General features: G+C 47.7%; 1 protein-coding gene and 1 long non-coding RNA gene across 5 annotated transcripts in view; one reads left to right on the forward strand and one right to left on the reverse strand.

The window, feature by feature from the left end:
* LOC140711752 (uncharacterized) overlaps positions 1-7,656 on the reverse strand; it is a 35,654-nt gene extending 27,998 nt beyond the window's left edge. The window contains exon 1 of the long non-coding RNA XR_012093045.1: positions 7,177-7,656. This is a non-coding gene — a long non-coding RNA (uncharacterized lncRNA). The remainder of the gene's footprint in view (positions 1-7,176) is intronic.
* A 6,366-nt stretch (positions 7,657-14,022) lies between these two features.
* PDP2 (pyruvate dehydrogenase phosphatase catalytic subunit 2) lies at positions 14,023-25,430 on the forward strand. Of its 4 annotated transcripts, none has more exons than XM_073015443.1 (2): positions 14,023-14,060; positions 19,133-25,430. In XM_073015443.1, exon 2 carries the CDS (start codon positions 19,160-19,162, stop codon positions 20,747-20,749), a length of 1,590 nt encoding a protein of 529 aa, XP_072871544.1. In that variant the 5' UTR covers positions 14,023-14,060; positions 19,133-19,159; the 3' UTR covers positions 20,750-25,430. The 4 variants fall into 4 exon arrangements, with proteins under 4 accessions (XP_072871544.1, XP_007991800.3, XP_007991797.3 ...); XM_007993609.3 differs by lacking the exon at positions 14,023-14,060 and adding an exon at positions 15,685-15,835; XM_007993606.3 differs by lacking the exon at positions 14,023-14,060 and adding an exon at positions 15,859-15,948.
* The last annotated feature ends 582 nt before the right edge of the window (positions 25,431-26,012 follow it).

Genomic DNA, 26,012 nt, shown 5'->3' on the forward strand with positions numbered 1-26,012 from the left:
AGGATCCAGCAGAACTTATACTTCTCTGGGTCCTGCATGGACCTCTTCTGCTCAGCTGCTCTGGGCCCTCCATGAACTGCACCCCTGAACAGACAGTGGGGGCCCTGTCATCTACAGCCCCTTTGGAGACCTCCGTGACCTAAGTCACACACGTGACCTAAGTCACACGTGACCTAGTCACTCCGTGACCTAAGTCACACACGAAGAGGATGATGGGGTCCTCAAGTATGTCACTAAATAGAAAAATAGTCCAAAATGATACCAAACTGACAAGTAACTACAGGGAAGATAAACATAATTGTGATTTCCCTCATGCTGCTTTTGTTTTAATAAACTGTTAAGTAACAAATTATTTTAAAGCACCTTCCTTTGGTGTCTTTGAGAACATGCTCCATGTGCCTGTCGAATGGCCCATCAGTGAACAGTCCATGAACTGACTCATTTAATCAGACCCGGGACCTTTTAAAAAAATAAATAATTAATTTTTTGAGACAAGGTCTCACTGTGTCATCCAGGATGGAGTGCAGGGGCGCAGTCATGGCTCACTGCAGCCTTAACCTCTTGGGCTCAAGCGATCCTCCCAACTCAGCCTCCAGAGTAGCCACCACTCCTGGCTAATTTTTAAAATTTTTAGTAGAGATGGAGTCTCTCCATGCTGCCCAGGCTGGTCGTCTTGAGCTCCTGAGCTCAAGCAATCCTCCCACCTCGGCCTCCCAAAGTGCTGGGATTACATGCCATGCATCAGCCACCAGGCCCAACCAAGACCCCAAACCTTCTGAGATAAGTACTATTCTTACTCTCATTTTGGTTTGTTTGTTTGTTTGTTTGTTTGTTTCAGATAGAGTCTTGTTCTGTCACCCAGGCTGGAGTGCAGTGGCAGGATCTCAGCTCACTGCAACCTCCACCTCCCAGATTCAAGTGATTCTCCTGCCTCAGCCTCCCGAGTAGCTGGAATTAAAGGCACCTGCCATTACGCCCAGCTAATTTTTGTATTTTTAGTAGAGACGGGTTTCACCATGTTGACCATAATCGGCTAGGCTGGTCTCGAACTCCTGACCTCAGGTGATCCTCCTGCCTCGGCCTCCCAAAATGTTAGGATTACAGGCGTGAGCCACTGCGCCCGGCCTTATTCCTATTTTGCAACTGAGATGCTGAGGATCAAATTGATTAAGACATTTGCTCTGAGTCACACAGCCAGGAGTTGCTGGGGCCAGGAGTGGTCTATCTCAGAACAAAGTCTGAGCAAGCTCTAGGCCCCTGAAAAGGAGTGAAGAAAGACTCACACACACACACACACACACACACACACACTCTACACACTCTTACACACACACACACATTCTACACACTCTACACAGTCTTACACACACACACACACACACACACACATTCTACACACTCTTCCTCCCTCCACTCTGGGAAATGAGAAGCTCTAGTGCTTCCCGCAATCTCTTCTCGCCCCCTGGTGGCCATGTTTAAAGCTGCGGCTGTGTCTTCAGTGCATCCTAGCCGGGGATCCACCACCTGGGGCCTGAGCCTGGCTGTGCTCGAGAAGAGCTTTGCCTGGCAGGTTGCTACTTGTCAAACTATATAAAATATTGTTGCTGTTGTTTATGCCCCTGTTTCACTGATGCCTTAAGCTCTTGCTTCTTCTGCTGGCTAGAAGCTCCGGGACTGGACGGAGCAGACAGCTGGCCAGCGCCGCGACCACTGGACTCCTGGGGAAAGGACGTGCACTGCTCCCTGAAACTAAGCAGGATAGAAGAGGGTAGAGGGCCGGGTCCGGTGGCTCACGCCTGTAATCCCAGCACACGGTAGCTCACGCCTGTAATCTCAGCACTTTGGGAGGCCAAGGAGGGCAGATCACAAGGTCAGGAGTTAGAGACCAGCCTGGGCAACAGTGAAACCCCATCTCTGCTAAAAATACAAAAAAAAAAAAAAAAAAAAAGCCAGGCGTGGTGGCACATGCCTGTAATCCTAGCTACTCGGGAAGCTGAGGCAGGATAATTGCTTGAACCCAGGAGGTGGAAGTCGCAGTGAGCTGTGAGCTGAGATCGAGCTACTGCACTCCAGCGTGGGCGACAGAGCAAGACTTCATCTCAAAAATAAATAAATAAATAAAAAGAAGAAGGAAGAAGGAAGAAGAAGGAGGCATTCCAGGCAGGGAACAGCAGGGGCAAGGGCCTGGAGGCAGTTACATGGAACTGAAGGTGAGTGTGAGAAAAAGCCAAATTAAAGTTGACACAGGCCAGGCATGGTAACTCATACCTGTAATTTCAGCACTTTGGGAGGCCAAGGTGGGTGGATGACTTGAGGTCAGGAGTTCGAGACCAGCCTGGCCAACATGGTGAAACCCCATCTCTACTAAAAAAAAAAAAAAAAAACACAAAATTAGCCAGGTGTGGTGGTGGGTGCCTGTATTCCCAGCTACCTGGGAGGCTGAGGCAGGAGAATCATTTGAACCTAGGGGCCGCAGGTTGCAGTGAGCCAAGACTGTGCCATTGCACTCCAGCCTGGGCAACAAGAGCTAAACTCCACCTCAAAAAAAAAAAAAAAAACTTGACCAAGGTGGGGCGCAGTGGCTCACGCCTGTAATCCCAGCACTTTGGGAGGCCTATCACTTGATCTACTTGGGTGGATCACTTGAAGTCAGGAGATCGAGACCAGCCCAGCCAACATCTCTACTAAAAATACAAAAATTAGCCAGGCGTGGTGGCATGCGCCTGTAATCTCAGCTACCTGAGAGGATGAGGCACGAGAAGCTTGAACCCAGGAGGCGGAGGATGCAGTGGGTCAAAATTGCACCACTGCACTCCAGTCTGGGTGACAGAGCGAGACTCTGTCTCAAAAAAACATTTAAAAAAATTAAAAAATAAAATAAAGTTGACCCAGTCTTCAGCATAGCCTGGAGATGGGGGTGCCCTGATTACAGTGACAGGTCCTAGTTCTTCAGACAGAAATAGCTCTTGAGGCAAGGAAAGGAGGGCAGCTGTGCTCCAGCACTCTGCATACTTCTCCCTGCCCCCCATTCTGCAGTGAACACACAGCTGGGAGAGGTCTGTCCCCACAATATACATGGGAACGGCTGCCCTCATTCAGCAGATGGAGAAACTGAGGCTCCAAATGCAGTTGAGGTTGCTTGCACAAGTCACTCATTCGACCAATGGCAGTGTTGGGATTCTTGTGTCTGCCTGACCCAAGGCCCAGCCTCTTAAACCGCCACATCACATGGGGAACCCTGTGCCAGGGGAGGCTCTTGTCTTTGGGGAAAGTAGAGGTAAAAAATGGTCATGGGCTGTGCACTTCCTACATAAGCCTCCAGGCCAAAGTGCCCTCCTGGTCCTCAACAGGGAAGAAAATATACCCAGTCTGGATTCTCAGCCTTCTATGGAGACCTGGGTTGTTCAGGTGAAGGTTTGTAGGGTTTGATTGTTGCTAATGGCTGATTAAAGAGTGCTTGACTTTCTGTGAGTGTTTGAAACTGTATTTCCCATGGAGGCCGTGGGGGTGGGGGGCAGGCTCAGAAATACCCATACATTGTTAGCACCCTGGAAATGAAGGCAATGCATGGGTATATTTAAATTATTAAGGAAGGAGACCACTACTACTCCTGCTGCCCTCCTCCCCCTGCCTTGCCTAGTTCACAAGACAGGAAGAAAGAGAGAAAGAAACAAAAGTAAGATAAATAGCCAGACAACCTTGGCACCACCACCCGGCCCTAGGAGTTAAACAAAGTAATAATAACATCAACCCCTGGCCTAAACTACTTGTGTTATCTGTAAATTCCAGACACTGTATGAAAAAAGCATTGTAAGACTTTCTGTTCTGTTAGCTGATGCATGTAGGCCCCAGTCACGTTTCCCACGCTTGCTTAATTTATCATGACCCTTTCACGTGGACCCCTTAAAGTTGTAAGCCTTTAAAAAGGCCAGGTATTTCTTTTTCGGGGAGCTCGGCTCTTAAGACGCGAGTCTGCTGACACTCCCGGCCGAATAAAAAACCTCTTCCTTCTTTAATCTGGTGTTGGCCGGGCGCAGTGGCTCACACCTGTAATCCCAGCACTTTGGGAGGCCGAGGCAGGCGGATCACAAGATCAGGAGATCGAGACCATCCTGGCTAACTCGGTGAAACCCCGTCTCTACTAAAAATACAAAAAAATTAGCTGGGCATGGTGGTGGGCGCCTATAGTCCCAGCTACTCGGGAGGCTGAGGCAGGAGAATGGCGTGAACCCGGGAGGTGGAGCTTGCAGTGAGCGGAGATCGCGCCACTGCACTCCAGCCTGGGCGACAGAGCAAGAGTCCGTCTCGGGGGAAAAAAAAAAAAAAAATCTGGTGTCTGAGGAGTTTTGTCTGCAGCTTGTCCTGCTACATTATAGTCTTTCTTTACCAATAATTTTGCAAAGGAAAAAGAGGCTGGGTGCAGTGCCTCAAGCCTGTAATCCCAGCATTTTGGGAGGCCAAGGCTGGCAGGTCACCTGAGGTCAGGAGTTCAAGACTAGCCTGGCCAACATGGTGAAACCCCATCTCTACAAAAATACAAAAATTAGCCAGGCATGATGGTGGCTGCTTGTAATCCCAGCCACTTGGGAGGCTGAGCAGGAAAATCACTTGAACTCGGGAGGCAGAAGTTACAGTGAGCCAAGATCGCACCACTGCATTCCAGCCTGTGTGACAGAGTGAGATTCTGTCTCAAAAAAAAAAAAAGAAAGAAAGAAAAAAGAAAAAGAAGCATAGGCCAGGCATGGTGGCTCACGCCTATAATCCCACACTTTGGGAGGCTGAGGCGGGCGGATCACCTGAGGTCAGGAGTTCAAGACCATCCTGGCCAACATGGTGAAACCCCGTCTCTACGAAAAATACAAAAAGTAGCCGGGTGTGGTGGTACATGCCTGTAATCCCAGCTACTCAGGAGGCTAAGGCAGGAGAATCATCTGAGCCCGGGAGATGGAAGTTGCAGTGAGCCAAGATCTTACCACTGCACTCAAGCCTGGGTGACAGAGCAAGACTCTATCTCAAAAAAAAAAAAAAAAAAAAGTATAAAATAAAAAATTAAAATTAAGTTATAGTCATTATCTAAAGATAAATAAACAAAAACCACAGCATGGGGCTGGAGACGCTAACTGTCTTCTCTGGAGGAGCATGCAGGAGCTCTCTCTCTGACTTTGGAGATGTCCAACCTGGCTCCTTCAACTACTAAATGTGGGAAGCTTCCAGGAAGGTGGCTTGATGGGAGCCCAGAGAATGGGGTCCAGGCCCCCATTTCACCCAGGAGCTTAAAGTAAGATTCTAGAGAACCTGCAGAAGTCAGTTTAGGTCTCTGTACTTTATTTTACACCTTAAAGAATAGATGGGCTGGGCAAGGTGGCTCACATCTGCAATCCCAGCACTTTGGAAGGCCAAGGTAGGAGGATTGCTTGTACTCAGGAGTTTGAGACCAGCCTGGGCAACATAGTGAGTCCCATCTCTACAAAAAATAAAAATTAGCTGGGCGTGGTGGCACATGCCTGTAGTCCCAGCTACTCAGGAGGCTGAGGCAGGAGGATTGCCTGAGCCCAGGAGGTCAAGGCTGCAGTGAGTTGTAATCATGTCACTGTACTCCAGCCTGGGCAACAGAGCAAGACTCTGTCTTAAAAACAACGGATAGAAGGGTGTCTCACAAAGTACATGAGTCCAGTCAGATGTGACTAGTTTCTGCAGCAAAGAGGAGGTTCATGGGAAAACATTTGGCATTGCTGCAATAAAACTGGATGGATTCCTTTTACTGCAGAATTTTAGTCTTGACTATATACACTGTGCATTCTGAATCTCTTCCAAGGGTGGGTAGTGGGCTATGACTGTTTTCTCTCAGATCATTTTGTGGGATCATGTTCCAGGGAGCACGCTTTAGGAAAGCAGGAGGGAGATGCCCTCTCAAGTCCTTTCCAGCCCTGGCCCAAGGGTTGGAGATTGGGCAGGTAACTCTGGCCATAAAATCCAAGCCCTTCCTTTGGCCCACAAGGCCAGGACCTTTGCCCCTGCTGCTTTCTCTCCATGGAATGCTCTCTCTCAAATTCTATGAGGATTCATTCCCTAACTTCCTTCAGATCTCTCTTGAAAGCCTTCCTGGACTTGCCATCTACAAGGTTGGTGCCTCCAGTCCTCACCCACAGGGCAGGTGCAGCTGCGCCCTGGCCTCCTCCCTGTTGCCTTCGTGCCCCAGAAAGTGGATGTGCTGTGTCTTCTTCCCTCCCACTCCTATGTGTAAGTGTGTAAGCCAGACTTTAATGAATTGTTCCTGATTACTAAATATATGTTCCATGGTTAAAAATAAGAAAAGTAGGCCGGGCGCAGTGGCTCATGCTTGTGATCCTAGCACTTTCAGAGGCTGAGGCAGGAGGATTGCTTGAGTCCAGGAGTTTGAGACCAACCCCGGGTAACAGAGCGAGACTCTGTCTCTATTCAAAAAAAAAGGATAAATGAGTAGGGCCGGAGTGGTGGCTCACACCTGTAATCCCAGCACTTTGGATGACTAGAGAGGATTGCTTGAGCCTAGGAGTTTAAAACCAGCCCTGGTAACATAGCAAGACCATGTCTCTATTAAATAAATTAGTAAAAATAATAATAATAATAATTTAAAAGATATAAGAAAAGTAAATAATGAAATAAATGGAAAAATAAAGAATGTGAGAGTTCCAGCTGGGCTGTGGTAGTGCACACCTGTAGTTCCAGCTACTTAGGAAGCTGAGGCAGGAGGATCTGTTGAGCCCAGGAGTTCAAATGCAGTGAGCTATGATTGTGCCACTGCACTGCAGCCTGACCGGAGACTGTCTCAAAAATAAATAAAGAAATAAAGAAATAGACTCATAGTTTTATGACCCAGAGATAAGCATTGGTAACTGCTGGCTTGTGTGTCCTACTAAACTTTTCTCTGCATATAAACAGGCGTGCACACGGGGAGGAGAAGGGGAAAGAGAAGAAATACAGAAATAAGTTATTGTTGGTATTATCAAAACGCCTTCTCTTCTTTGTTGTAAACGTGTTTTTCCACTTGATGTTCTGTCCTGGCCAATTCCAACCGCGCGCCTGCTCAGGCCGAGGTGGGATCCCTGCAGCCCCCACCTGGGGTGCTGACACCCTGCACACCACCCTTGTGCGCAGACCCCGGGGCTGGCATGCTTTTTGCATAGAGTTGCTCACCGGCTCGCTCCGACCAGGGCTTCCCCAGAAAAGCTGGGGAGGGGCTTCCAGGCACTCGCGGTTTCCTGGCGATCCACCGTCTCCCGGGATAGCTCAGGCCGGTGCTCCAAGGCCATTGCCTGCTGACGCAGCCGACTCTGCAGTCTCCCACAGCGGGCGCCCCCCCTGGGCGCAAGCTCGCCGGGCCGCGCCCCCTGCTGGTCCTGTCCCCTGAAGCCTCGGCCCCAAATGCGTGCTGCTTGAGCGCCTGAATCTCTTCTCCCAGTTTCCTCTTCTCAGTCCACGCACACCAGACTTTTAGGCCGTTCTACTCTCCAAACTACCTTTTTTGAAAGGATGTGAGTCATTTGGACATTGGAGTGCAAACGACAACCACAAAGCCCACACAAAATGCCCTTCCATGTAGTTTTACTGAGGCTGAGAGGAAGTGACTGGCCCCCAGGGTCACACAGCAAGTAGGTGGCAGAGCCGGGCCTCAGCCCTGAGACCCACAGGGTGATGGAAAGTTCTTCTCTCTCCTTCCTCACCGTCCCCCTCCCCTCCCCTCCCCTCCCCCTCCCCCCTCTCCCCCTCTCCCCTCCCCCTCCTCCTTCTCCTCCTCCCTCTCCTCCTCCTCCCCCTACCCCTCCTCCCCTCCCCCCTCCTCCCCCTCCCCCTTCCCCACCTCCCCTACTCCCCCTCCCCCTGCTCCTCCTCCCCTCCTCCTCCCCCCTCCTCCCCCTCCTCCTCCTCCCCCTGCTCCTCCCCCTCCTCCTCCTCCCCCTCCTCCTCCTCCCCCTCCTCCCCCTCCTCCTTCTTCCCCTCCTCCCCCTCCTCCCTCCCTCCTCGTCCCCCTCCTCCTCCCCCTCTCCTCCTCCCCCTCCTCCCTCCTTCTTCTCCTCCTCCTCCTCCTCCTTATTGTTCTTTTCTCTCCTCCTCCTTCCTCTCCTTCTCCTTCTTCTGTTGGCCTGTCTCTTTTGCCCAGGTTGGTCTCAAACTCTTGGCCTCAAGGTATCCACCTGCCTTGGCCTCCCAAAGCACTGGAACTACAGGTATGAGCCACCACCCCTGACCAAGGTGATAGAAAATTATAAGCCTACTCCTGAATAAGGCCTAATTGGGGATGAGTGTGAGTTGGTGGTGGCAAAGAGAGTGGTTGTTTTGCCCCTAGGGCACAGATCACTGCAGTCTTGTGTGCAGCTGCTCTTTCTGGTGAGTGAAAGGAATTGCCCCTGTTTGGAAAAGAGGCTGAAAAACACAGGTCATATTTCCCCCAGAGAGTCTGCCCATCCTCCTCTGTAGAAGAGCAAGCCTTAGCATTGGCTTTAGCTTGAAGCCCTTAAAACAACAATTTTTATGTCTCCAGACAACCTGGTAAACTTGTTGGTATTGTTACTTCAGAAGAGATTTGAATAAAGGACTGAAGAAGGACTTGTATTTTTCAAAAATTCTCAAGCATTTTTCACTGGCACAGCCTCAAGACTTGCTAAACCATCCCTGAACTAGCTGCCCCACAGGGAGGGATAGCCATTCCCTCTGAAGAAAAGGGGGCCCTGGGGGTGTGTTTGTGTGGGCCCACATGTGTGGTTAATTTGGGAGGGGACAGTGCCAAGAAAATTCACCCGGTAAGCTAAAAGATGGTGAGGTGGCCGGCCACGGTGGCTCACGCCTGTAATCCCAGCACTTTGGGAGGTTGAGGTGGGTTGATCACGAGGTCAGGAGATCAAGACCATCCTGGCTAACACGGTGAAACCCCGTCTCTACTAAAAGTGCAAAAAATTAGCGGGGCGCAGTGGCGGGCCCCTGTAGTCCCAGCTACTCAGGAGGCTGAGACAGGAGAATGGCATGAACCTGGGAAGCAGAGCTTGCAGTGAGTAGAGATCACCCCACTGCACTCCAGCCTAGGCGACAGAGCAAGATTCTGTCTCAAAAAAAAAAAAAAAAAAGATGATGAGGTTAAATCACTTGATTTGGGATGACACAGGTCTCTGGGAGAATTTTCTCAGGGCAAAAATATACTCAGATCCACAAGAAGGCTCTTCTGGCTTTATTCAGATGCTCTGGGGAGTAAGAATGCCACAGAACTGCTGCAAGGACAAGCTTTTCTGCCAGTTGGCAAAGAACAAAGACACTTGAGATTTTTGCAAATTATCCTAGATATCAGCGTGGATGCTACAGCTTTTTTTTTTTTTAAAGACAGATTTTTGCTCTGTTGCCCAGGCTGGAATGCAGTGGCATGATCTCGGCTCTCTGCAGCCTCCACCTCCCGGGTTCAATCAGTTCTTGTGCTTCAGCCTCCTAAGTAGCTGGGACTATAGGCATGTACCACCACACTCACTTGGCTAATTTTTGTGTTTTTGTAGAGACTGGGTTTCACCATGTTGGTGAGGCTGGTCTCAAACTCCTGGTCTCAAGTGATCTGCCCACCTCAGCCTCCCAAAGTGCTAAGATTACAGGCATGAGCTACTGTGCGTGGCCGGATGCTACAGCTTTAACAGTGAGAGAGAAACTGGCTGCCACCATCTCCGGTCTTCCTGACACAAGATCATCCTCAAATCCAGCTTTCCTAACATTCCATAGAACTCTTTTCTGTAGCCAGGCACAGTGGCTTATGCCTGTAAGCTCAGCACTTTGGGAGGCCAAGGTGAGTGACCAGTTGAGCTCAGGAGTTCAAGATCACCTGGGCATCACAGTGGGAGTCTCTCTACAAAAAAATAAAAATAAAAATTAGCCAGGTGTGGTGGTGTTTGCCTGTAGTCCCAGTTACTTGTGGGTCTTGAGGTGGGCGGATCGCTTGAGCCTGGGAGGTTGAAGTTGCAGTGAGCTGTGATTGCGCCACTGCACTCCAGTATGGGTGACAGAGCAAGACACTGTCTCAAAAAAAAAAAAAAAAAAAAAAAGTATTGTCTGCATAGGTGAGGAATCAGGGGACTTTGCAAGAATCATCCAAGAGGTCCATTTCGCTACCCCTGTGACTCACCTGGGTGGTTTTGTTTTTGTTTTGCTTTGTTTTTGAGACAGAGTCTTGCTCTGTCATCCAGGCTGGAGTGATCTCAGCTCACTGCAACCTCTGCCTCCTGTATTCAAGCAATTCTCATGCACCTGGCTGTTTTAAAAATAGTTTCGCGCCCAGGTGCGGTGGCTCACGCCTGTAATCCTAGCACTTTGGGAGGCCGAGATAGGTGGATTGTCTGAGCTCAGGAGTTCAAGACCAGCCTGGGCAACATGGTGAAACCCTGACTTTACTAAAAAAAAAAAAAAAAAAAAAAAAAATTAGCCGGGCGTGGCAGCGTGTGTCTGTAGTCCCAGCTACTCAGGAGGCTGAGGCAGGAGAATTGCTTGAACCCGGGATGCAGAGGTTGCAGTGAGCCAAGATTGCACCACTGTACTCCAGCCTGGGCAGCAGAGCAAGATTCTCTCTCAATAAATAAATAGATAAATAAATAATAAAATAAAAATAGTTTTGCTTTTTTTTCCCCCTCACTATACAAGTTATGTTAGATGGAGTAATGTATATTTACTGTAGAAAATTTGTAATGTTCACCTTTGTCTCTTTAGGATAAATTGAAAGAAGTAGAATTAGTGGATCAAAGATATAAGGTAAGTCCATTGAGTAGCCTCCATGTACACTCTGTATTAGTCCATTTTCACACTGCTATAAAGAATACCTGAGACTACATAATTTATAAAGGAAAGAGGTTTAATTGACTCACAGTTCCGCATGGCTGGGGAGGCCTCAGGAAACTTACAATCATGGCAGAAGACAAATGGGGAAGTAAGACACTTTTTAAATGGTGACGGGCAAGCAAGAGCACAGGGGAAACTGTCACTTATAAACAATTAGATCTCCACGAGGTCAGGAGATCGAGACCATCCTGGCTAACACGGTGAAACCCCATCTCTACTAAAAATACAAAAAATTAGCTGGGGGTGGTGGTGGGCACCTGTAATCCCAGCTACTTGGGAGGCTGAGGCAGGAGAATCGCTTGAACCTGGAAGGCGGAGGTTGCAGTGAGCTGAGATCTCGCCAGTGTACTCCAACCTGGGCGACAAGAGTGAGACTCTGTCTCAAAAAATAAATAAATAAGATCTCGTGAGAACTCACTCACTATTATGAAAACAGCAAGGAGGAACCGCTCCCATGATCCAGTCACCTCCCATCAAATCCCTCCCTTGACACGTGAGAATTACAATTTGAGATGAGTTTTGGGTGGGGACAAAGAGCCAAACCATATCACACTCCCTGCTAAGATGGCAATGCTCTCTTGCCAACATTATGTATTTAAACCATGTTTTAATATTTACCAGGTTGACTGACAAAAATCAATGGTTGAAGGAGTGGCCTGCCCCTCCACACCTGTGGGCATTTCTCGTTAGGTGGAACGAGAGACTTGAGAAAAGAAATGAGACACAGAGACAAAGTATAGAGAAAGAAAAAGTGGGCCCGGGGGATTGGCGCTCAGCATACAGAGGACCAGCGCCAGCACCAGCCTCTGAGTTCCCTCAGTATTTACTGATCATTATCTTTACCATCTTAGAAAAAGGGAAGTGGCAGGATAATACGATCATCATAGGGAGAAGGTCAGCAGTAAAACATATGAATAAAGATCTCTGTGACATGAATAAGTTTAAGGAAAAGTGTTGTGTCTTGATATGCACATGCAAACATCTCCATAAACCTTTTCAGTGCATAAAGAGCGGCATTGCCGCTAGCATGTCCCACCTTCAGTCCTAAGGCAGTTTTCTCCTTTCTCAGGAAACACAACATACAATCGGGTTTTACACCGAGATGTTCCATGGCCCACGGATGGGCAGGAGACAGATGCTTTTCTCTATCTCAACTGCCAAGAGGCCTTCTTTCCGCTTATACTAGTCCTCCTCAGCACAGACCCTTCACAGGTGTCAGGCTGGGGAACAATCAGGTCTTTCCCTTCCCACGAGGCCATATTTCAGACTATCACATGGGGAGAAACCTTGGACAATACCTAGCTTTCCTAGGCAGAGGTCCCTGCGAACTTCAGCAGTGTACGTGTCCCTGGGTACTTGAGATTAAGAGAATGGTGATGACTTTTCACAAGCATATTGCCTTCAGGCACTTGTTTAACAAAGCACACCCTACACAGCCCAAAATCCGTTAAACCTTGAGTCACCACAGCGCATGTCTCTTTCAAGGACAAGGTTGGGGGTAGGGTCACAGATTAACAGCATCGCAAATACAGAACAAAATGAAGTCGCTTATGTCTGCTTTCTATATAGACACAGTAACAGTCTGATCTCTCTTTTCCCCACAATGGTTCATTTAATTACCATTTCTTTTTCTTTTTTTCTTTATTATTGTTGTTGTTATTATTATTTGGAGACAGGGTCTGGCCTCTTGCCCAAGCTGGAGTGTAGTGGCACAATCTCGGCTCACTGCAACCTCTACCTCCCAGGCTCAAGCCATCCTCCCATCCTCCCACCTCAGTCTCCTGAGTAGCTGGGACTATAGATGCGTACCACCACGCCCAGCTAATTTTTTTTTTTTTTTTTTTGAGACGGAGTCTTATTTATATATCTGTCATCCAAGCTGGAGTGCAACCTCTGCCTACCAGGTTCAAGCAATTATCCTGCCTCAGCCTCCTGTAGCTGGAATTACAGTCATGAACTACCATGCTTGGGTAATTTTTTGTATTTTTAGTAGAGAAGGCATTTCACTCTGTTGGCCAGGCTGGTCTCGAACTCCCAACCTCAAGTGATCTGCCCACCTTGACCTCCCAAAGTGCTGGGATTACTGGCGTGAGCCACTGTGCCCAGCTTAATTTTTGTATTTTTTGTAGAGAGGGAGGTTTCACCATGTTGCCCAGGCTGGTCTCGAACTCCTGAACTCAAGTGATCTACCTGCCTCGGCCTCCCAAATTGTTGGGATTGCAGGCATGAGCCACCATGCCTGGCCATTTCTTTGGTTTTGAGTGAGGCTGAATATTTTTACATCTTTTCTCTAAAAATGCCAATTGAACGGCTGGGCACGGTGGCTCACGCCTGTAATCCCAGCACTTTGGGACGCCATGGTGGGCGGATCACGAAGTCAGGAGTTCAAGAACAGCCTGGCCAACATAGTGAAATCCCCTCTCTACTAAAAATACAAAAATTAGCCAGGTATGGAGGCACATGCCTGTAGTCCTAGCTACTTGGGAGGCTGAGCCGGGAGAATTGCTTGAACCAGGGAGGCAGAGGTTGCAGTGAGCTAAGACTACACTATTACACTCCAGCCTGGGTAACAGAGTGTGACTCCGTCTCAAAACAAAAACAAAATTAAAAAAAAAAACCTGCCGATTGAGCTATGCTTTCCCTTTCTTGAAGGAGAGATAAGTAATCCTTTTCCTTCGTATTTGCTTATAAGACCTTGGGACAAGGAAACTTGAGAGATCCAGTGAGGGACTTGGGCTGGCCATCCTATATAGGGTGACTGAATTGGTTATAGCCTTGAAATGAAAGTTCCAGTGCACATAAAATCCTCCAGGGTGCATTTTTACTTTGGAAGTGGGTGTGTGTGGTAACTTAGAAAAACTCGGTGGTTTCAGACTTGGTGGAATGATGTAATTTTTCTCAGGAAAGTGGCGGGGGCAGCCATCTGCGTGTCTCAGCAGTCAGTCCAGGGCCTGACACCTTGTGGGCACCCGTAACGCCTGCAGATTGAATAATTAAACACTGCTGCCTCTGTCCGGAAGGGTAACCCGTTGTGACCCTATATGACCTGTCTGCGGGGGGCAGGGGGGGGAAGGCGGAAGTGTGCTTTCGCATTCTCTTGCACTCATTTATTAGAAACCCTTAGACTTACTTTTAGTTTGAGTCTGAAACAGTCCTCTTATTATGCAGGAAGACAGATATTGCAAATCCTGACTTTGAACTTCTGGAAAGGGCTAAGGGTGAGTGGAACTATAAATATACAAGGGCAAGTCTGACAGGAGCAGTTTTATTGCAATCATGTCCTTGGGTCCAGAAGGCTGGCCAGGCTCCCCAGGTAAGCCAGTGTGTCCTCCTTCTGGAAGACCACATTCTCAGGGCTTTTTCTAGTTGTCTTCCATTTTTCTCTGTCTCCAGGGAAGGACTCCATCTGACTTATCATAGTTACAAGAGTTCTGTTAAAATAATTTATAAGGAAGCAGGTGATCACGAGAATTCCACAATGTTAGGACCAGAAGGGACGGAGGGATTATCTGGATTATCAGGGTTCTCTGTCTCTCTCAACCTACCAGCCACCAGCCATACTGGGTTAATTGTCAGTAGTAGGCCAATATAATGGTCAGTTCAAAGCTTAATGGCTTGTGGGAAACCACTAAAGACTTTAGGGCAGGAATTTGAGGGGTTTTTTGGTTTGTTTCTGTTTTTTTTTTTTTGAGACGGACTCTCACTCTGTCTCCCAGGCTGCAGTGCAGTGGCATGATCTTGCCTCAGTGTAACTTCCACCTCCCTGGTTCAAATGATTCTCGTGCCTCAGCGTCCTGAGCAGCTGGGACTACAAGCACGCGCCACCACTCCCAGCTAATTTTTATGTTTTTAGTAGAGACAGGGTTTTGTCATGTTGGCCAGGCTGGTCTCAAACTCTTGACTTGGGTGATCCGCCCAACTCGGCCTCCGAAAGTGCTGGGATTACAGGCGGAAGCCGCCGCGCTCGGCCTTGGAATTTGAGTTTTAGAAGTGTCATTCTGCCAGGCGTGATGGCTCACGTCTGTAATCCCAGCACTTTGGGGAGGCTGAGGTGGGAGGATCGCTTGAGCCCGGCAGTTTGAGACCAACCTGGGCAACATTGAAAGACCTTGTCTCTACCCTCCAACCACGAAAAAAAGGGGCAGGGGCGTCATTCTGGCTGTTCTGCTCTGGGGTTAGGACCAAGTCAAAGGTGGAGGAGGGAAAACCGGAAAACCAAGTGAGAGGCTTGGAATAGGGTGGCTGCGTCGCTGGATGGATGAGGGGAGAGAAATTTAGGAGATCGGATTTACAGGATTAGATAATTGAAAAGAGAGGGTGAGGGAGAGAAAGGAGTCAAGACCCAAGTCAGGGGTTTGGCTTGGGTCTCTGAGCAGATGGTGGGTCCATTACTGGGTTAGGAGAGAAGAGAAAAAGCAAGTTTGGCAGGAGCTGAGTTTGGGGGAAGTTATGTTTGAGGCGCCTAGGGGCCTCCAGAGGCAGGTGTCCAGGTGGTTGGATACCAGGGTGTGGCGCTTAGGAGAGGGTTCTGGAGTGGTCGACACCGAAATGGAGAGGAAGCAGTGGGGTGTTCTAACAACGGTGAGGAATTGGGGAGGCCGCTGGGTTCGGGGTGTGCAGATCGGCCACGTAGCTGGCGATCTCAGGCACGTGATTGCCTGGTCCCGTAGCCCCGCGCTCGAACACTTTCAGCACCCAGGCAGCGGTAAGAGGCGGTGTTGGCCCCTCCCGGGTCCCGCCTTTCTGCCTGCCTCTCACCCTCTGTAACCATTGGGCAATAACTCTGTCCATCAAGGGCCCGCCTCCGCAATTGAGCCAACCAGGGCTGGCGGGAGGGCGCTTCCTTCTGGAGCTGGGTCCTGACTAGGGACTGCCTGGGTGAGGTGAGGACCTGGTGGCCGCAGTTGTGGCACTGTGCGCAGGCGCGGGACTGACCCGACCGAGCAGGCGGCTGTGGCCTCGCCAGCTGGTGGAAAGTGGGCGAGGGTCCCAGGTAGGGAAGGGAACGAGCGGGGGATGTGGACACCTCTTTCTCCGCCAGGCCTCGCCGGCGCCTGACCCTCCCGGCCTGCGGCACCGGCTCAGGTGACTGGGCGGAGAGCTGAGGTGAGGGGGCGGGCCCGCGGCAGAGAGGGACCAGCTGGGCCTACGACCACGGTCACCCCACTCACGTGCGCGCGCCACGTGGGCCCGCGGGCTCGCCGAGGACCCTTGGCTACCTACCGAGGCACCCCACTAGCTGCTCTGGCCCTTCGAGCACCCCTTGGAGCTCTGTGTCCCGACTGCGCGCCCCTGTTTTACAGGCTGGCAAGCCGGGGCTCAGAGGCACCAAGCGGGTCGCCCGGGGGCACCCAGCTGGGGTACGGCCCTCGGAGTTCTAGGCAGATCGGTTTTGGTGGGCTCCGGAGTCCGTGCACTTAGCGATGAGGCTGTAGTCAGAGATTTGAACTTGGGACCTGTCTGTTTTCTTTAAGGATGCAAAATGGTTTGTGTCCCGGCTGCGGTGGATCGCCCTGCACCAATGTCTGCCGTGACTGCAGGGCCAGAGCGTCAGGCACCCTCTGCTCCCGGACCGACCGCCCCCGCCCCGACTTCTGCGGGGTGGGCTGGCAGGGGTGGGGAAGTGAGGGGACGGTCCTCAGTCCTGGGAGCTCTTGAGATCCCGACAAATGATCTCGAGATCCCGAGGGCAGGATTCATACATGAAACCGCAGAAAAGCTCATTATAATGGGTCAAGGTTTTGTTCTTTTTTTTTTTTTTTTTCTATTTTATTTATTTTATTCCAAGGAAAAGTACCACCAGAGGCTAGTGAAGGGACTAGGAAACTCGTCACCCCCTTGCGGAGGCAGATGTGAAGCTTTTGGAAATCAGTTTGGCAATGAGTCTACACCCTTGGACCTACTGACTCCTTGTTTGGGAAATAACTAGGATAAAACCTAAATAGAGAAAAGGTTACTGCATAAGGCAGTACAGTTTGGGGGGGGTTTTGTTGTTGTTGTTTTTAGAGACAGATCCGGCTCTGTCGGCCAGGCTAGAGTGCAGTGGTGTGATCATAGCTCACTGCAGCCTTGAACTCCTGGGCTCAAGGGATCCTCCCACCTCAGCCTCCTGAGTAGCTGGGACTACAGGCACGTACCACCATGCCCAGCTAATCTCAAAATTTTTGTAGAGATAGGGCACTTCCTTTTTTTTTTTTTTTTTTTTTTTTTTTTTTGAGACGGAGTCTTTGCTCTGTCACCCAGGCTGGAGTGCAGTGGCGTGATCTCGGCTCACTGCAAGCTCCGCCTCCCGGGTTCACGCCATTCTCCTGCCTCAGCCTCCTGAGTAGCTGGGACTACAGGCGCCCGCCATGACGCCCGGCTAATTTTTTTGTATTTTTAGTAGAGACGGGGTTTCACCGTGTTAGCCAGGATGGTCTCGATCTCCTGACCTTGTGATCCGCCCGTCTCGGCCTCCCAAAGTGCTGGGATTACAGGTGTGAGCCACCGCGCCCAGCACTTCCTGTATCACCCAGGGTGGTCTTAAACTCCCTAGCCTCAAGTGATCCTCTTGCCTTGGCCTCCCAAAATGCTGAGATTATAGGCATGAGCCACTGTGCCCAGTCCAGTTTGGTATTTTATATTAATAAAGAGCAAGTAGTGGAAACAACCTCTAAATCTCCAGCAGTAGAGAATAGTTAAGTAAGTTGCAATTCTTTATGCCAAAATGTAGCCATCAGATGTGAAAAAATACTCTTATCAGAAAACCAGATTCAAAGTTGTGGTTACAACTCTACAAAAATATGTACGGAATGACAGGGTGTGGTAGCTCCCACCTGTAATCTCAGCACTTTGGGAGGCCAAGGGCAGAAGATTGCTTGAGCCCAGGAGTTTGAGACCAGCTTGGACAACACAGGGAGACCCTGTCTATTAGCTAGGCATAGTGGCACATGCCTGTAGTCCCAGTTACTTGGGAGGCTGAGGCAGGAGGATCCCTTGAGGCCAGAAGGGCAAGGCTGCAGTGAGCCATGATCTTACCGTTGCACTCTAGCCTGGGCACAGAGCCAGGCTCCGTCTCAAAAAAAAGAAAAAAAAAAAAGTGCAGAATGACTAGAGGGGTATATACCTAATGATGAAAATAATAACTACTTTTTTTTTTTTAGTAGAAGGGTCATATTTTATTAAATTCTCACAAAACCTTCTAAGACTAATATTCCCATTCCACCAATAGATAACTGGAGTGTTACCTCATCAGCAGTGTGTCTGATGCTACACAAGATAGTATCACAGCTAGTGTTCTATTGGGCCTCTGAAAATGTCATATTTAGCCAGTATTTGAGGACTTAGTGTGTGCCGGGTACAGGTCCAGGCACTGGAAAACTATTGGTGAGTAAGGCAGCCATAGTTGCTTGAGTCATGGAGTTTATAGACTAGTGGGGAAATACATATATATATATATATATATAATTTATTTTTTGAGACAGGGTCTTGCTCTGTCGCCCAGGCTGAAGTGCAGTGGCAGGAGCACAGCTCATTGCAGCCTTGACCTCCAGGGCTTAAGCAATCCTCTCACCTCAGCCTTCCAAGTGAATGGGACTATAGGTGTGTGCCACCATGCCCAGCTAATTTGTAAGAAAATTTTTTGTAGAAACCAGGTCCCCTTATGTTGCGCAGGCTGGTCTCGGAACTCCCAGGCTCAAGTGATCCTCCCGCCTCAGCCTTTGGAGTGGCTGGGGTTATAGGTATGAGCCACTATGCCCAAAACAGATTATTTATGTATTTATTTGTTTGTTTTTGTTTTTGTTTTTTTCGAAACAGGGTCTTACTCCCTCTTTAGCAAGAGGCCCAGGCTAGACTGCAGTGGCACAATCACTGCTTTCTGCAGCCTCAACTTCCCAGGCTCAGATGATTCTCCTACCTCAGCCTTCCAAGTAGCTGTGACTATAGGTGCACACCACCATGCCTGGCAATTTTTTTTTTTTTTTTTAATTTTTTTTGAGAGACAGGGTTTCACCATGTTGCCCAGGCTAGTCTCGAACTCCTGGGCTCAAGCTATCCACACACCTTGGCCTCCCAAAATGCTAGGATTACAGGCATGAACCACCACGCCCGGCCCCCGAAGCAGATATTTAAATGAACACTTATAGTCTGCTGGTGAGAGTGAGTTTAGTGTATTTTAAATAGTTTATTCTAAGTCATTTTTGTTCAGGATATTAGCAAATGTTTTCAGAAGTCAGTATGTTTAAGAAATTAAATTTGAAACTTCAACTTTTTAATTTTTAGGTTTAAAAATATCCTTGTTTTGCTGCAGGAACACATTTGCTGGTATAGTTTCAGAATGTCAAGTACTGTGTCCTACTGGATCTTAAATTCTACAAGGAACAGCATTGCCACACTGCAAGGGGGCAGACGCTTATACTCCAGGTATGTCTCAAATAGGAATAAATTAAAATGGAGGCTCTTTTCCCGGGTGCCACCCACCCTAAACAGTTCCCCATGTGGTGGCTTCACTCTGTGCAAAGCCTACAGACACACATCAACAGAGGAAGATGATTTTCACTTGCAACTCAGCCCTGAGCAGATAAACGAAGTGCTTCGAGCTGGCGAATCAGCCCACAAGATTCTTGACCTTGAAAGTAGAGTTCCAAATTCAGTGTTGCGGTTTGAGAGCAATCAGCTGGCTGCCAATTCACCAGTGGAGGACCGGCGAGGTGTAGCCTCCTGCCTGCAAACCAATGGACTAATGTTTGGCATCTTCGATGGACATGGTGGTCATGCATGTGCCCAAGCAGTGAGTGAGAGGCTCTTCTACTATGTGGCAGTGTCCCTGATGTCCCACCAGACCCTGGAGCACATGGAGGGAGCTATGGAAAGCATGAAACCCTTGCTGCCCATCCTGCATTGGCTCAAGCACCCAGGGGACAGTATCTACAAGGATGTCACATCCGTGCATCTTGACCACCTCCGTGTCTATTGGCAGGAACTGCTTGACTTGCATATGGAAATGGGACTAAGCATTGAAGAAGCATTGATGTACTCCTTCCAGAGACTGGATTCTGACATCTCGCTGGAAATCCAGGCCCCTCTGGAAGATGAAGTGACAAGGAACCTGTCACTCCAGGTTGCTTTCTCTGGGGCAACAGCTTGCATGGCCCATGTTGATGGAATTCACTTGCACGTGGCAAATGCTGGTGACTGCCGAGCCATCCTTGGTGTCCAGGAGGACAATGGCATGTGGTCTTGTCTGCCCCTTACCCGTGACCACAATGCCTGGAACCAGGCCGAGCTGTCCCGGCTAAAGAGGGAGCACCCTGAGTCAGAGGACAGGACAATCATCATGGAGGACAGGCTGCTGGGTGTCCTCATCCCCTGCAGGGCCTTTGGGGATGTTCAGCTGAAGTGGAGTAAAGAGTTGCAGCGCAGCGTTCTGGAGAGGGGCTTCAATACTGAGGCCCTCAACATTTACCAGTTCACACCCCCACACTACTACACTCCACCCTACCTGACTGCTGAGCCTGAGGTCACATACCACAGGCTGAGGCCCCAGGATAAGTTCCTTGTGCTGGCCTCAGATGGCCTGTGGGACATGCTGAGCAATGAGGACGTCGTAAGGCTGGTAGTGGGGCACCTGACTGAGGCAGATCAGCACAAGACAGACCTGGCCCAGAGACCTGCCAACTTGGGGCTCATGCAGAGCCTGCTGCTGCAGAGGAAAGCCAGCGGGCTCCACGAGGCTGACCAAAACGCAGCCACGCGGCTGATCAGACACGCAATTGGGAACAATGAGTATGGGGAGATGGAGGCAGAGCGGCTGGCGGCAATGCTGACATTGCCAGAGGACTTGGCGAGGATGTACAGGGATGATATCACTGTCACTGTGGTATATTTTAACTCAGAATCAATCGGTGCATATTACAAGGGGGGTTAAGAATCTCCCATCCTATTGTCAAGGTTAACATAAATGCTCTTCTAAAACGTTTCACTTACTCTTAAACTAGCTATCCAAACCTTACTATTAAAAGCGCAGGCAGGTTTAATTTGCTAAATAGACTAACAGGAGGAAAGAAACAAACAGCCTAGCTTTAAAAAACAGTGAAATAGCAGTGATTTCATGTCCATGTATGTCTGATCAAGTCTTATATGCAGAGAGGACAGAGCATAAAGTCTATAGAATTGGTTTGGGCTTATGTAACCCAAGTCGTTTGATAAAGATGTGAAACTGTGTCAGCCTTGAGCCTTCAAAGGGTAAATTTAATCATGATTCTGAGAATAAAGAACTTCAGGATCTTGTGAGGTCTTGCCACAAAAATCTGCAAATTCGATAATTCTCCTGAATTCACAATCATGGACTTCTAGATTATGAAGAGATATTTTATTTGTTTGTCTTTTATTTAAATTACTAAGGCCTAGGTTTACAAAGTATACTACAGGACACTTTTCTATGCAATATCCTAACTTTTTTGTGTGTGATTATGGTTGTGAGAAATTTTGTAATACTACATTCTAGCTCTGTTTTCGTTTACTTTAAAACTGAATCCTTAAGCTTGCAAACACGCCTACTATAAGCATGCTTGGAATGACTTGTTTTAGTTTTCAGCTGATAGGATCTATGCCTCTGGACCAGCTGAATTTACTGTTGCAGCTTTTGGTTCCCTCTACTGAGTCCCATTCCAGAAACTTTGAGCCATGCTAGTAGGTAACTAGTCTATGCCTTAACTCCTGACCTTTCCTGCATTAGTAAAATTTCCTCCTGGGCTGAGCCTTTGGGGGTTGATTCACAGCATTTAAAGCTTTCTGATTATACCTCTCAAACATTCTTCTGTCAATTCCACACAATCCTTCTACCTCTGCTATGCTGAATCCCTCATTTACCCTGCACCTGCCAACTACAAAATACTGTCTGAAAGAATCTTTCACATGTTCCTGCTTCCTATGGCTGCAGGAAAGGAGAAAATGCGATTGCATATGGTAGTTGTGGTGATAGATGTCTAGACAGGACAGGTTTATTTAGCAGATGGTGGACTTAAGATTCAACCTCTATCTGCAGAGGTGAAAACACAAAAGGCTTAAGGACAACAGTTTCTAACCAAGGTTCTCTGAATCCTTTCCTGAGAGGTGGTGGGGAGGAGGGAGAAGTGAGGCTTATCAGATGGGACACTTGCTCCAAGACTGTGGGATAAACCACCATTGCTAGTCCTCAACTTTAGACCATATTTAGTATAGGAGTTGGGGCAAAAATAAAAAATAATTTGTAATGGTTTCTGTGGGCTGTAGACTCTTTGTATTTACTTGGAAATTCGTCATGTGGATACGTTTTTGGAGATGAATTTCATCTCATGAGTTGCTGTGGCATTTAAACAACAGGAAGTATGTCCCTAAATGGGAACAAATATAATCCCACAAAACCAACAATTTTATTTGCTTCTACTACATCAGGCAGAATTCTTCAATTAAGTTGAACTACATTTGTTGATCCCTTTTCTCAACTTACCCCTTTATGCCACCCACTAAAAAGAAAAGCAAATAACTAGGTCTGGCTTCCTGTTTTTTGTCTACGTCCCAGCTTACATTCAGTCAAATGCTGGGATACTTCTAATTTGGTGGTGTTTCTCTGTACATTTTTCAGTGCAACTGTTTAGTCATGTGTTTTCATCTAAGAAATTCTCTTTTGAATATTTAAGCCTTGATCCTTTTATTCTGAAACCATTAATATTCCTTCTTGGCCGGGTGCGGTGGGTCACGCCTGTAATACCAGCACTTTGGGAGGCTGAGGCGGGCAGATCACCTGAGGTCAGGAGTTCGAGACCAGTCTGACCAACATGGAGAAACCCCATCTCTATTAAAAATACAAAATTAGCCAGGTGTGGTGGTGCATGCCTGTAATCCCAGCTACTCGGGAGGCTGAGGCAGGAAAATCACTTGAACCTGGGAGGTAGAGGTTGTGGTGAGCTGAGATCACACCATTGCATTCCAGCCTGGGCAACAAGAGTGAAACTCTGTCTCAAAAAAAAAAAAAAAAAAAAAATCCATCTTATCTCTTAGTCCGTCCTTCCTCCCTCCCTCCCTCCTCTCTCTCTCTCTCTCTCTCTCTCTCTCTCTCTCTCTCTCTCTCTCTGTATTTCTTTCATTCCTTCCTTCCTTCTTGACAGGGTCTCCCTGTCACCAGACTGGAGTGCAATGTCATGACCTTGGCTCACTGCAACCTCTGCAGCTGAGGCTCAAACAATCCTCCTGCCTCAACCTCCCGAGGAGTTGGGACTATGCACCACTATGCCTGGCTAATTTTTAAAATTTTTTGTAGAGACAGGGTTTTGTCATGTTGTCCAGGCTGGTCTCATACTCCTAGACTCAAGCAATCTGCCCACCTCGGCCTCCCAAAGTGCTGGGATTATAGGCATGAGCCACCCCACCCAGCCCATCTCCTAGATCTTAAAAATAAAATGTAAATCACTTCCATTTTGCTAGCATGAGGGTTTGTTGCTAAAATTGAGGATTCTATCTGACGTTCACTTTTTGTTGTTTTTTTGAGACAAGGTCTTGCTTTGTCGCCCAGGCTGGAGTGCAGTGGCATCATTATAACTCACTGTCAAACTCCTAGACTCCAATGTTCCCTCCCCTCTTAGCCTCCCAAGTAGCTGGGTCTACAGCATGAACCACCAGGCCCAGATAATTAAAAAAAAAATTGTTTTGGTAAAAACATGATCTTGCTATGTTGCCCAGGCTGGTTGTCTGACATTTTCTTTGTCCTTTATTCTTTATACCGGCTAAACCCTGGAGTACCCTTGAAGCCTTTACTGGTATACAGAGTACCTGAATCTTACTTTGGAGCCTAGCATGGGTCATAAATGTACCTGATTCATTAACTTGTGAGATAGCTGAGAAAACACAGACTCCTTACCTGTGTCTCCAGGCATATCTGGTGTTTCTCTGCCTAATAGATTTTCCTGCTTTCTAATTAGTAATATTGAGAAAGAAGAAAGGCTTATTTATCATTTGCTTTTTTTCCATTGTGAATCATCAGTTCTTTCCATGAACATTCTGGGGAGTACCTCCTGATTAAACTCCTGTCTCCCTGACCACTATCCTGCTGTCATTGGACTTCTTGAAGCACATGAGATACTGCCTCAGGACACTGGGATTTGAGAGGAGGTTAGTGGTACTTGTCAGGTCTTTCAAAGCATTTATTATTGCTTTTATACAAAGATTTCAGTATTGAGACTCAAAATGAACTGAAAAATAAAATTGAACATTTAATATTTTGGATATAACTTTTGAAGAAAGTATGCTTTGGTGCTTAAAATTGTATATGATTTTAGGTAAGAAAGTTTGATAATATTGGCATAATTTAGATTTATTTTCTTTCTTTCTTTTTTTGAGACAGTCTCACTCAGTCGCCCAGGCTGAAGTGCAGTGGCACAATCTCAGCTCACTGCAACGTCTGCCTCCCAGGTTGAAGTGAGTCTTGTGCTTCTGCTACCAAGTAGCTGGGATTACAGGCATGCACCACCACACCCCACTAATTTTTTGTATTTTTAGTAGAGACAGAGTTTCGCCATGTTGGCCAGGCTGCGAACTCCTGAGCTCAAGTAATCCTCCCACCTCAGCTTCCCAAAGTGCTAGCGTTAGAGGCATGAGCCACCACGTCTCACCAGATTTTTAAAAAATATATAACTGTATCTCTGTTGATTCTGGGGCTTGGTCAAAATGGATAGATAAGATAGTATTCTAAATTCAAATCTGTGGCTAGGCACAGTGGCCCACACCTGTAATCCCAGCACTTTGGGAGTCCAAGACAGAATTCTTGCTTGAGCACAGTATGAGACCAGCCTGGGCAACATAGATCTTGCCTCTACAAAAAAAAAAAAAAAAAAAAAAAGCCGAGTGTGGCACATGCTTGTAGTCTCAGCTACTTGGGAGGCTGAAATGAGAGGATCTCTTGAGCCTAGGAGGTCTAGGCCGGAGTAAGCTGCGATCGTGCCTTTGCACTCCAGACTGGGTGACAGAGAAGACTGTGTCTAAAAAAAGTTTGAATTAAAAAAAAAAAAAAAAAAGTTGGCTGTGCATGGTGGCTCACACCTGTAGTCCCAGCACTTTGGGAGGCTGAAGTGGGTGGATCACCTGAAGTCAGGAGTTTGAGACCAGCCTGACCAACATGGTGAAACTCCATCTCTACTAAAAATACAAAAATTAGCCGGGCATGGTGGCGCTTGCCTGTAAGCCCAGCTACTTGGGAGGCTGAGGCAGGAGAATCCCTTGAACCTAGGAGTCAGAGGTTGCAGTGAGCCGAGATTGTGCCACTGCACTCCAGCCTGGGCAACATGAGCGAAACTCTGTCTCAAAAAAAACAAAAACAAAAAACAAAGTCAAATTAGCATGGTAGATCAGGTTACTTAGATTCAACTTTCTGAGATGTTATTTGTTAACATTAAGGCTAATTTATTATAATGAAAATGTAAACTTTGAGGTATATTAATATATAAACATCTTTTTCCCAGAAGTACCTTTGACCTAAAAGGTCTTTAGTATTCAGCCCACTGGGTAAAGTTCAGTTTAGACACAATCAAATTGGCATCTTTTAAACATAAGTGAAATATAGAGAGTTTGAACTTGAGTTACTTCAAAAAGATACAGTATAATTAATTATACAGAACAAAACAAAAATGTGTTTAGAATGACTCTGGCTTGACTCTTGTCCATCAGCCCCTAGTGGCCTATCTTCAACCTTTGGGAAGTCTTAACTTCCCAGGTTAAACTAGAATATTCTGGAAGTGAGCTGTGCAATTTTCATCTTAAAGTGAATCATTTGACTCTGAAATGTGACTCTTGTGGCAGAAAAAGCTCTGGTGTTGCCTTGGAGCTGGGGATAAAGGCCAGTGAGCCAGCCTGTGATGAGAGCTGCCCCTGGCACCATCTGAGTGGAAAGCTCATTGGGACAGCCGTGCAGCTATCCGAGCCTGAAGCCCTGTCCCTTATCCCTCAGGCACCTGACGCTTAACTTGCCTCCTGGGAAATAATGATCTAGCATTTACTTGGAACAATTATTAATCATGTTCTTTAATAATTACTGACATTTGTATTTTAAGCTGTATACCAATGTTCATATTTGACACTGATTTTCTAACCATTAGAGATATTTAATTAAAACTTGTAAGTGTAAGAGAAAAAAAGAAATTTGGTTTCTTTTGGTTTGA

This window comes from Chlorocebus sabaeus, chromosome 5, assembly GCF_047675955.1.
Source record: "Chlorocebus sabaeus isolate Y175 chromosome 5, mChlSab1.0.hap1, whole genome shotgun sequence".
NCBI classification, from domain to species: Eukaryota; Metazoa; Chordata; class Mammalia; order Primates; family Cercopithecidae; genus Chlorocebus; species Chlorocebus sabaeus.